Here is an 11,859-nt window from a genome sequence, read left to right as displayed (position 1 = left end):
ATACTTTGAACATGAAAGTTGCTCAGAACGATGAGAACAATCCGAATACGCAGTCCGTTTGTCAGCCACACGTCCCTAGCATAGAGAACATGGAACTTTCCCCCTCCGGTCCGTCTGTCCGAAAACGCGGAACACCAGGAATACTTTCCCGGATGTTTTCCCCCTACGCCGGTATCACCTATCCCTGCGTTAGATCACCCCGGCACCGAGTATTGCCTTGTTATATTTTGTGATGCTTTGTTTGCTCCGTATTTACTGTTTCTTCCCCCCCTCTTCTTCTCTGGTAGACCCCGAGACCGGCGTTGATGCGATTGAGTATGACTACGTCACGCATGACCCTTCTTCTTGTGCAACAGAGCTTCTAGGCAAGCCCCCCCCCTTGATCACCAGATATCGCCTATTCCTTCTCTCTACTGCTTCATTAGAGTAGTGTAGCATGTTAATGCTTCCGGTTAATCCTATTCTGCTGCATAGCCTGTCATTGTTGCTACAGATGTTACCCTTACCTGCAATCCTAAATTCTTAGTATAGGATGCTAGTATTCCATAAGTGGCCCTACATTCTTGTCTGTATGCCATGCTATACTATCGAGCCGTGATCACTCGGGAGGTGATCACGGGTATATGCATACTACACTATTATATATGATACAATGTGGTGACTAAAGTTGGGTTTGCTCGTAGAGTACCCGCAAGTGATTCCGATGTAGGGCCCCCGACTGTTACTTTGTGGCGGAGCGACAGTGCAGGTTGAGACTACCTAGGAAAGAGGTGGGCCTAGCCCTGGTCGGCGTCCGCGGTTACTTCAAAATAACACGCTTAACGAGATCTTGGTCTTTGATCTGAGTCTGGCCACTGGCCTATACGCACTAACCAAATACGCGGGAACAGTTATGGTCACTGGATGTCGTGGTATCAGCTGAAGCCTTCTTGACGTCAACGACTGAGCGGCGCGCGCCGGGTTGGACCGCGTAACGCAACTTCCTTTGTAATGGAGGTTGTTAGGTCTGCTCACCGGCCACGTTCGCAACATGAAGGTGTGCAATGGGTGATGGGCCCAGACCCCTGCGTGCATATGATTTAGACGAGCGTGATGACCTCTCTGTTGTGCCTAGGTGGGGCTGTGACATGTTGATCTTTTGAGGCCGGGCATGACCTAGGAAAGTGTGTCCGGCCAAAGGGGATCGAGCATGTTGGGTTATGTGGTGCACCCCTGCAGGGAAGTTTATCTATTCAAATAGCCGTGTCCCTCGGTAAAAGGACGACCCGGAGTTGTACCTTGACCTTATGACAACTAGAACCGGATACTTAATAAAACACACCCTTCCAAGTGCCAGATATAACCCGTTGATTGCTCTCACACAGGGCGACGAGGGGAGGATCGCCGGGTAGGATTATGCTATGCGATGATACTTGCTGAACTTACCATCTACTCTCTTCTACATGCTGCAAGATGGAGGCTGCCAGAAGCGTAGTATTCGACAGGATTAGCTATCCCCCTCTTATTCTGGCATTCTGCAGTTCAGTCCAGCGATATTGCCCCTTTACACAGATACCCATGCATATGTAGTGTAGATCCTTGCTTGCGAGTACTTTGGATGAGTACTCACGGTTGCTTTGCTCCCCTAGATCTACACAAGTTCATTTCTACTAATTTCTAGGGTTTACAAAAGTTGCATTGGCAACTTTGCCCAAATAAGCTCCAAATTGGTGGAAGACCCTAATTATATGTGTCATTTCACCCTGTGGAGTATCATGGCTAATGGAAATCATCTACTTGCCCAAACCATTATCAAACACCTTCTGACACTTTTCCAAAATGCCATTTTTGACCTCTTCCACTAATCTCCATGGGCTCAACTTTGTACCACAGCTTCTCCTGACCCTCTTCTACCCCCAGTAACTTCCCCCTGGCCATTGCTCAATGATTGAGGGGTGAAACACCCCCATTTACCTCCCTGGACAACAGCTTCTCTCTCTCCCTCAACCTCCCTCCTCACTCCAGTGGCCACCCAGGGCATCCAAAGCCCCGCCCTCTTTCTTTACTCCCTCCTAGACCTTTTGTACATGCTTGGGGGTGCCCACATTGCTTAGATAATGGCATGCCAAGGCATTTGGGCGCACCGGAGCGCGCTACAGTGCGGCCAGGCACTGTAGCCACCCCCTTCCAACCGCCTCCGGCCACCTCGGGCCTCCCTAGCGCGCCCGACGATGCGCCTCGACGTCTGCCACACGCCACGCCTCTGTCCCCCTCCTCCTTCTCCCTCCTCTCACCCCAGCTCGCACGCGCCTCGGCCACCCGACCGCCCTAGTGAGCGCGCTCGCATGCGCGGAGCCTCTGCCCCCCCCGCTCCCTATCTCTACTCTCCCTCGCACTGGACCAACCCCACAAATGCCTCAGACACACCCCGACGAGCCCCCGTGACGCGCCTCGGCCGCAACAGGCTCGCCGGCACACACCTCCTCGGTGGACCGCCGCCCGCCTATTTAAGGGCCTCCCCGAGCCCTCCTGTCCTCACCACTCGCTCTCCCACTCCCCTAGTCACCCCCTACACCGCCCGCTCCTCTCCAGAAGCTCTCGAGCTCGAGATCGAGCTCGAGCTCCGCCGCGGCGGCTCGCCGTCGTCCGCACGGTAGAAGCTCTCCCCGCTGCTCCTAAGCCCCGATCTGGAACCCCTGCACTCTACTAACCATTTCCCCCCTCTTTCCTGCTCGTTTTGCAGTCGAAAATGGCCGGAACCATCGACGCCCGACGCTCCTTCGCCGCGAACCTCGTCGCTGGCGAACCAGGCCACCCCGGCGACCGCAACCACCTCTACCCGAACGGCGACTCTGCGTTGAGTCCAATCCTGTCCTCCTCTCGCCTCGCCGTTCCCTGCATCATCCCCGGTGAGCTCACCGGCCCTCTGTCGCAGGGTTAGGGATGACAGGGGGCCCCGCCTGTCAGCCTCTCCCCTCCATCGCCCCTCTCTCTCTCACTAACGCCTGGGCCCCGTCCGTCAGGTTTAAACCTGGCGCGCGCGCGTCGGCTCGGCTGGACCGCCTCGCTGGCTGGGCCACTGCCCTGTGGCCGTTCTGGCCTAGCAGGCATAGTGCCCCTCTTTCCTTTTCTTTTTCTGTCACTTTTCCAAAAATTCCACAAGATTAAATATTCATCCAAATGCAATAACTCCAACTCCCATATTTTTCTAAAAATCCCACCTATTTAATGGTATAACTTTCACTCATGTCCAAACAACTTTTATGTACTGTTCATATTCAAATTCAAATTTGGATATATTTAAACCCCTCTGAAAATCTGTTTCTCCTATTCTGCCACTCCAAATCCAAAAACTAGGAATTTTCCCCTTCTTAGTTTTTACCCTAGTATTTAACAAAAATGAGTTGACATTTTTCTGAGCACTTTGGTTTTTCTATTTTATTCTTGCCTTATTTTTCGCGTTATTATTTTGCGACGATAGAATGCATTGCTGTCGAAGGAGTTGGACCAGAAGATTTTGAAGACCCAGAAGACTTTGCTGAGCCAGGCAAGCAGCCCTTTGACCATGTCTAAGAAACCCTTTTTATGCATGTCATATGGCACTTTTGTTGCTTGCATCGAAGCCATGATAAAATGGTGACCACTTGAGGTGGTTTGCCTCCGTTGCTTTTTCTCGTTGACACTTGCATGATGCATGACCCTACCTTTCTATGAGGGCTATGCCGGTGGTAGTAGATAGGATGCTAAAGTAGTTGCTACGCAAAAGGGGATGGGTATATGCATGGTGATGGAAGCAAGATTGTTTTCAAAAACTTTTCGAAAACCCCATCGGGTGCCACTTATGCCCGAGGGAGATAATGAGTTGGGTAACCACTTGATGATGAAGTGGTGTACCGAGGCAAGTGCGTGTGTTGTTTTCAAAACGGATTGGTTTAAGTTGCGACCGTTATTCCAACATTACATGCGCAACCACTCTACCCTTATATGGGAAAGGGCATTATTGATTACCTAGGCCGATACTAGCATGGTGCCCGCATTACTAGTGACGGGAGAGTTGTTGCTCTCTCGGGACGGGGTCGTGCCAGGTAGGGCGGCCAAGAACATTTTTATGGGGCACCGGACACACCGTTGGTATCTCGTGCCAGTGGTATGTGATGAATATGGGAGCGAGGCTCCACAATTTTAAGTTGTGAAATGTTGGGCACGGGGATTACAACCAATCGAGTGGACTCTATGTTAGTGTCGTCTAGGGAGAGATAGTGATCGGGTGCTTAACCCGGGTACTTGAGGTACCGCGGGTCGTGGATGACACGGAAGTTCCCCGGATCTTGTGGGTAAAGTGTGCAACCTCTGCAGAGTGTAAAACTATTCGAATAGCCGTGTCCACGGTCAATGACAGTTGGGAAACCGCTCTTGGGCTACGTCCACTTGTTTACAAACCAATGTGTGTGGGAAGAACTACTTGGGTCAAGTCTAAGGACTTGACATGGATGAGTTCGGTTGGAGCCCACTCCATTTATGTTGATATCTGTAACCAGTCCCTATGGTTACTTGAATTCATACGATGCATGATTTACCAGTTATTGAACATGTCATAGCACGACAAAATTAGCTTTCTGCAAAAATTTACCTATGTCGTGCATTGTTGTATCTTGAGCCAAAACATGGGTTGCTTGCGAGTACATTCAAAGTACTCATTCGCTTGCCACTGGTTATTTAATTGGCCAGGCATGGAAGAACAGGAGTTCGAAGAAGAGTTCTTTGGAGACGAACATGCGAACTAGGACGTTTCCCAGTCAGAATGCCTGTAGGGTTAAGGCAGATGGCATGGGTTCTACTTATCGACGAAGATTTCCGCTGCTTAAGTTTATGTGGTATTCAGCCCTTGTGGCTTTATCTATGTAAGACTTGACCATAATGGTCATAATTTGTGTAAGACGATATGTATGGATGTAAGACTCTTGTTATTCAGCTTCTGTGTGTTCAGTGAGCATTGATCTCTAGGATCACTGTACACGTCCATTCGGTGATCACGACTTATGAGTCGGGGTCCCCACAGAGCTGGTATCAGAGCCATCCTGACTATAGGAAGCCTTAGTTAGCATGGGCGTTAGTTAGGATAAAACGCGTTTTGCAAAACCCTCTATACTCCTCTTCTTTTCTAAGCTTATCAAACCCAAGATATATTTCCATATTGACCTCTCCCATTCAACCTTTGTAGATGGCTGCCGTACCCGAAGACTTCCTGACCACCGGATTCCCCGTGCTTCTCGAGGATAGCCTCAAAAAGTGCCAGTTTCACCGAGCTCCCATTCTCACCTACCATGAGAATTAGATCAATGACACCGAGATGGAGTATCATGTGGAAGTGATCGTGAAGGCTAATGACTCTCCAACAAGCTGGTTCTTTGAGGGACCCCAGATGGCAACACTGGTTCTTGCCGTCGAGATGGCAACCCTCAAGGCACTCATACGCCTCCGAGACCTTCTTCCCGAGATGGCGGACGAATTGGCAACCCGATTCTTTCCTTATCGGAAGGAGGGTGAGGACGAGAGAAGTGCACCAGCTCCACCATTGGAGGAGGGACTTCCACTCCGATAGTTTGGCACAACACTTGGCCTCAGAATCAATGGAGCTCCGAAAGGAACTTCACGAGACCAAGGCACTTCTTCTCCAAGCACAAGGGAAGACAGATAGGATCAAGAAGGAAGGTGCTCCCCCTGGACAGCCCGCAATCGCATACCGAGGCGGAAGACCCCCAAAGGATGGAGAACCACCACATCAGCACCACATGAGCGCAAGGGATTACCGCAAGCTCTTCACACCACCGGCAAAGCAACGCCGTGTTGAGCTCCTCCACTCCCCCACCCCTTCGAGCAATGAAGGAAGTCATGCTACTGATGACGAGGAGGAAGACCCGGAAGAGCCAGACTACGCGACCGAGCATTCCACCATTAGGCATCATTCGCAACTCAGATATGCCAGTTCGTAACCCCTACGGCAGGATAGGTCGTGTACCCCCTATGCGAAGTTGAGTCCTTGTAATGGTTCATATGAAACCATGTAGTGTTGTGTTTGTTTTTGATGTGTTTGATGAACGTCGTACTTTCCTTCGGGAACTTGTAAGCGACTACATCACCCATTTTGATTTTAATGAATGTGTTTGGCCTTTTGGCCCTTGCATGAAAACAATTAGTGTCATACCGACCCCTTTACTAGGCATCCCATCAATATTTCTTTCCCTCATCTTTCCCAATCATGAGACCTTGATCGCTCCAACAGGATGCCTGTTGTAACACGTACTGGTACCTCTACCCAGCAGCAAGAAGCCGGAGCAGGAGCCAGTCAGGACCAAACCCAAGGACAAGCTCCACCACCGCCACCGCCTCCAAACATGTACATGGCTCAGCTTCTCCAAGCCTTCCGAGAGGAATGCCAAGCCAACACTACAGCCCTCCAGATGATTGCTCAAGCTGTCAATCGCCAGCCGGCGGGGAACGCCAATGGACGTTCCACGTTCGCGGAGTTCAAGAAGCATGCACCACCCACCTTCATCGAGCCTGCTGAACCCTTGGATGCAGACGACTGGGTCCGCACCATTGAGGATCTGTTGGAACTAGTCGGATGCACTGAGGACGGGGAGAAGGTGGCGTATGCTGCTCACTGTCTTGGGGGAACTGCCAGAGCTTGGTGGGATGGATTCAAGGCCATTCATGCTGAGCAAAACATCACTTGGAATGACTTCAAGGCAGAATTCCACAAGGCCCACATTCCTTCCGGAATCATGGCCATCAAGAAGCGTCAATTCCGAGCCCTGAAGCAAGGTAGTAGCACTGTCAAGGAGTACATGCAGAAGTTCAGTGTTCTGTCAAGGTATGCTCCTGAAGATGTCAACACTGATGCTGCCAAAAGAGAGCGCTTCATGGAAGGCCTTAACCAGACTCTGCAGTACTCGCTTGTTGTGTGTGACTGCCCATCCTTTCCTGATCTGGTGAACAGGGCACTCATGCTTGAGGACAAGCGACGTGCTTTGGACGATACTCGTAAGCGCACGATGATCAGCAAGGGTAGCTCCAGTAACCAGAAGCCTCGCTCGTGGCAGCCAGCCCCGGTCAAGCCAACCTATCAGCAGCCAAGAGCCCCTGCGCCTCGCACCAACTATCAGCCTCAGCAGTATGCCAACCCCAGGCCAGCTTACAACAACCCCAATAACAATGTCGGCAAGAGCAGCAACCCCAATCAAGTCACTTGCTTTGGATGTGGTCAGCCAGTACACTACTCCAAGAATTGCCACAACAAGAAGCCCGACGCCCTGCGCCCCAATGCGCAGAACCAAGGACAAGGCCGCGGAATGCCACCAAGGAACCAAGCTCCCCGCAACCCGCCCAACAATGGCAAGGGTCGTGTGAATAATGTCACTGCAGAAGAAGCCCAGGAAGACCAGGACGTCGTACTGGGTACGTTCCTTGTTAACTCAGCACCTGCAACTGTCTTGTTTGATTCTGGAGCCACGCATTCATTTGTCACCCAAGAGTTTGCATTAAAAAGTGGCATGACCCCTACACCCCTGAATAACCCTATGGTGGTACAAACCCCCGGACTAGAGATGAGAGCCAAGGTAGGTTGTAAGGGAGTCAGAATTGTCATTAATGGGGTAGACATCCTAGCAGACCTTATCGTCTTAAGATCACAAGGCTTCGATGTGATCTTAGGAATGAATTGGCTCATCAAGCACCAAGGCTTGTTAGATTGCGCCAATCGGACTATCACTGTGACCAATGACCAAGGAGTCGAAGTTAAGTTTGCTCCCAACCCCTCCTCTGCTCAAGGCGCCCAAGTCAACTGTCTATCAGAAGTTTGATTGGAGCAAGTGTCAGTACTATGCGAATACCCCGATGTCTTTCCTGATGAGCTACTGGGAATGCCTCCTGACCGAGACATTGAGTTCATCATCGAGCTCATACCCGGAGCAGGACCCATCTATGAGAAGCCTTATAGAATGGGATCGGAAGAATTAGCAGAGTTGAAGAAGCAACTGGAAGAGCAGTTGAGGAAGGGATTTATCCCCCCTAGTGCCTCCCCTTGGGGATCACCTGTTCTGTTTGTGGCAAAGAAGGACGGTACCATCTGCTTGTGCATTGACTACCGCTCCCTTAATGAAGTTACAATCAAGAACAAGTAGCCACTTCCCAAGATTGAAGATATGTTTGATCAACTCAATGGGGCCAAGGTGTTCTCCAAGATCGACCTCAGATCTGGGTACTACCAGCTAAAAATCAGACCCCAAGATATTCCGAAGACGGCATTTGTAACCAGATATGGCCTGTATGAGTGCACGGTCATGTCCTTTGGATTGACCAATGCCCCAGCTTACTGCATGTATCTCATGAATAAGTTCTTCATGTAATATTTGGACAAGTTTGTCGTCGTCTTCATTGATGACATTCTTGTCTTATCGAAGACGGAAGAAGAGCACGAGCAACACTTGAGGATGGTCCTAGACAAGCTTCGAGAGCACCAACTGTACGCCAAGTTCAACAAGTGCGAATTTTGGCTGCATGAGGTTGGATTCTTGGGTCATAAATTGACTGCCGAAGGATTGTCAGTGGATCCCACCAAGATTCAAGCCGCGACTGAATGGCAAACCCCGAGCAATGTGAAGGAAGTCAGAAGCTTCCTCGGACTCGCTGGATATTACTTCAAGTTCGTTGAAGGATTCTCAAGCATTGCCCGACCCATGACCCAGCTCTTGAAGAAGGACAAGAAGTCCGAATGGATGCCGAAGTGCGAAGAAAGCTTCCAGGAGCTGAAGAAGAGACTGACCACCGCCCAGTTCTGGCCACACCAGATATACACAAGGAATTTGTGATATATTGTGATGCGTCAAGAACCGGACTGGGAGGTGTTCTGATGCAAGAGGGCAGAGTCGTAGCTTACCTTTCAAGGCAACTACGGCCTCATGAAGAGAACTATGCTACTCATGACCTCGAGTTGGTAGCTGTAGTTCATGCCCTGAAAATATGGCGACATTACCTCCTAGGGAAGCGGTGTGAGATATACACGGATCACAAAAGTCTGAAGTATATTTTCACTCAGAAGGAATTGAACATGAGGCAGAGAAGGTGGCTAGAGTTGATCAAGGATTATGACCTCAGTGTTCAATACCACACTGGGAAGGCTAACGTGGTAGCAGATGCATTAAGCAGAAAGGCTTGTTCCTTGAACGCTATGATTAAGGAAAGGCTACCCGCCTTGCATGAAGAACTTGAAAGCTTCGGGATGGAACTGGTTGCACCAGGATTCTTGGCCAACCTCGAAGTTAGGCCTACCTTGAAGGATGATATTAAGGAAGCTCAGAAGGGACACGAGAGTATTGAAGGCATCAAGAGGAAGATCAAGGCAGGCAAGGCCCCAGGATTCTCAGAGGATGAGCAAGGAATTGTGTGGTTTGGGAATCGCATTTGCGTACCCAATAAGATTGAGCTCAAGAATTTGATCTTGCATGAAGCTCATGACACCCCATATTCCATCCACCCCGGAGGAACCAAGATGTATGAAGACTTAAAAGAAAGATTCTGGTGGCATGGCATGAAGAGAGAGATAGCCACTTTCGTCGCTAACTGTGACATATGCCAAAGGGTCAAAGCTGAACATCAGCGACCCGCTGGATTGTTACAACCTCTCAAGGTGCCTGAATGGAAATGGGATAAGGTCGGAATGGACTTCATCACTTGATTACCCAGGTCAAATAAGGGACATGACTCCATCTGGGTCATAGTCGACCATTTGACCAAAGTAGCCCATTTCATTCCTGTCAAAACAACTTACAAGGGAAACCAGCTGGCCAGCCTCTACATCAATAGAATCGTAAGCCTTCATGGTGTTCCCAAGGAGATTGTGTCAGATCGAGGAACCCAGTTTACCTCAAGGTTCTGGAAGAAGTTCCAAGAGGCCATGGGGACCAAGTTGTCCTTCAGCACTGCTTTCCACCCACAGACTGGAGGTCAGACAGAATGAGTGAATTAGATACTCGAAGACATGCTCCGACCCTGTGTCTGCATATGGAGCTAGGTGGGAAGATTGCCTCCCTTTCACCGAGTTCTCCTACAACAATAGTTATCAGTCAAGCCTCCAGATGGCACCATTTGAGGTGTTGTACGGACGTAAGTGTCGCACACCCCTCAATTGGTCAGAGACCGGAAAAGGACTAGTCTTTGGGCCTGATATCCTCCATGAAGCAGAAGAGCAAGTCCAGCTTGTCAGAGAGCGTTTGAAGACTGCCAAGTCAAGGCAGAAGAGCTACGCTGACTCACGTCGTAGAGACATGACTTTCCGAGTTGGAGACCATGTCTATCTCCGGGTCACACCTCTCAAGGGAACCCAGCGCTTCCATGTCAAAGGAAACCTCGCACCAAGATACATCGGCCCCTTCAAGGTCACTGAACGGCGAGGAGAAGTGGCTTACCAGTTGGAACTGCCACCTGAACTATCCGATGTGCACAACGTATTCCACGTGTCACAACTCCGGAAGTGTCTCGAAGTTCCAGACAAGCCTGATCTTTATAAGGACGTCGATCACCAAGCCATTGACCTTCAGCGTGATTTTACTTACCGTGAGAGGCCCATATGCATTTTGGATGAGGCTGAGCGATGCACTCGAAGCCGCACCATCAAGTACTTCAAGGTCAAGTGGAGCAACCATACTGAAGCAGAAGCAACCTGGGAAAGTGAAGACTACCTTAGATCCGAATTTCCCGATCTCTTTTAAAGCCTAGTTTGGAATCTCGGGGACGAGATTCTTGTAACATGTCATTTGCATTCTTAAAGCATGAAATTTGGACCAACAAAAACTTTTGCATTATTTGGCTTTTATTTTGGAGTTGGTTTTCTCTGTGTGGTTTTTCAAGAGCTCTTTAAAGTCAACTACTCCACCTTCTGCACTTCATCTCCTTGCTCCAAACTTCTGCCCAATGATCATGCCATGGGTATAGTGCAATATAGTATTTTCTTACAAAAATAATTTGGCCAAATAGTATTTTCAAAAATTAGTTTTCCAAAAACCCCTGAATTGAGGTTTGCACTACAAGTACTTGATTTGGGGTATGAAAAATATTTCAAAGAGTATATTTGAAACCTATTAGATATAGGATTCCCATAAACCACAAAAATATAATTTTAAAAGTTATTTTCCTCTTTTATTTAAAAGCTTTTTCTTAAGGCCAGAAATGGTCTTTAATAGGGAAAAATTATTTTATTGTTTCAAAAATATTTGACAAAAATTAGGGAAACTCAGTGGACATATTTTTTCCATATATAAGAGTTTCAACACATGGTCATGTTAAAAATATTGGAGAAAACCTCCCAAAACCATTTCTGCCCATTTCAAGGATTTGAAATATTTCTGCAGGAAATATTTTCATAAAAATCCAAGGAAAATACAGCAAGTCACAAATGCATATTGTGATCACCTTGCAAAGCCTCATATTAGTCAAGGTCATTTTGGCTCACCAAAATGCCCCAAAACCCTCTCTGACCAGAATCAAATTTGAACAACTTTGTACTACCAACATTCTCTCCTTGACCCCAACTTTTGTGAGCATGTTCACATGACCAAATGAGGCCAATACACCAAGTGGTGCATCAAGGGGAAGTGATTTTCTCAACTAGATCTACACAAGTTCATTTCTGCTAATTTCTAGGGTTTACAAAAGTTGCATTGGCAACTTTGCCCAAATAAGCTCCAAATTGGTGGAAGGCCCTAATTATATGTGTCATTTCACCCTGTGGAGTCTCATGGCAAATGGAAATCATCTACTTGCCCAAACCATTATCAAACACCTTATGACACTTTTCCAAAATGCCATTTTTGACCTCTTCCA

At 48.7% G+C, this 11,859-nt stretch overlaps 2 protein-coding genes across 2 annotated transcripts; both read left to right on the top strand.

Moving 5' to 3' along the window:
• Positions 1-6,374: 6,374 nt before the first annotated feature.
• LOC141020589 (uncharacterized) lies at positions 6,375-8,849 on the top strand. Its single transcript, XM_073501910.1, has 2 exons — positions 6,375-7,598; positions 8,400-8,849. Exons 1-2 carry the CDS (start codon positions 6,375-6,377, stop codon positions 8,847-8,849), a joined length of 1,674 nt encoding a protein of 557 aa, XP_073358011.1.
• A 239-nt stretch (positions 8,850-9,088) lies between these two features.
• LOC123494489 (uncharacterized) lies at positions 9,089-10,748 on the top strand. Its single transcript, XM_073501909.1, has 2 exons — positions 9,089-9,426; positions 10,052-10,748. Exons 1-2 carry the CDS (start codon positions 9,089-9,091, stop codon positions 10,746-10,748), a joined length of 1,035 nt encoding a protein of 344 aa, XP_073358010.1.
• Positions 10,749-11,859: the final 1,111 nt, after the last annotated feature.

Source organism: Aegilops tauschii, chromosome 6 (assembly GCF_002575655.3).
Source record: "Aegilops tauschii subsp. strangulata cultivar AL8/78 chromosome 6, Aet v6.0, whole genome shotgun sequence".
NCBI lineage: Eukaryota > Viridiplantae > Streptophyta > Magnoliopsida > Poales > Poaceae > Aegilops > Aegilops tauschii.
Note: the sequence above shows the minus strand (reverse complement) of the source record. Positions and strands in the feature narration are given on the sequence as shown.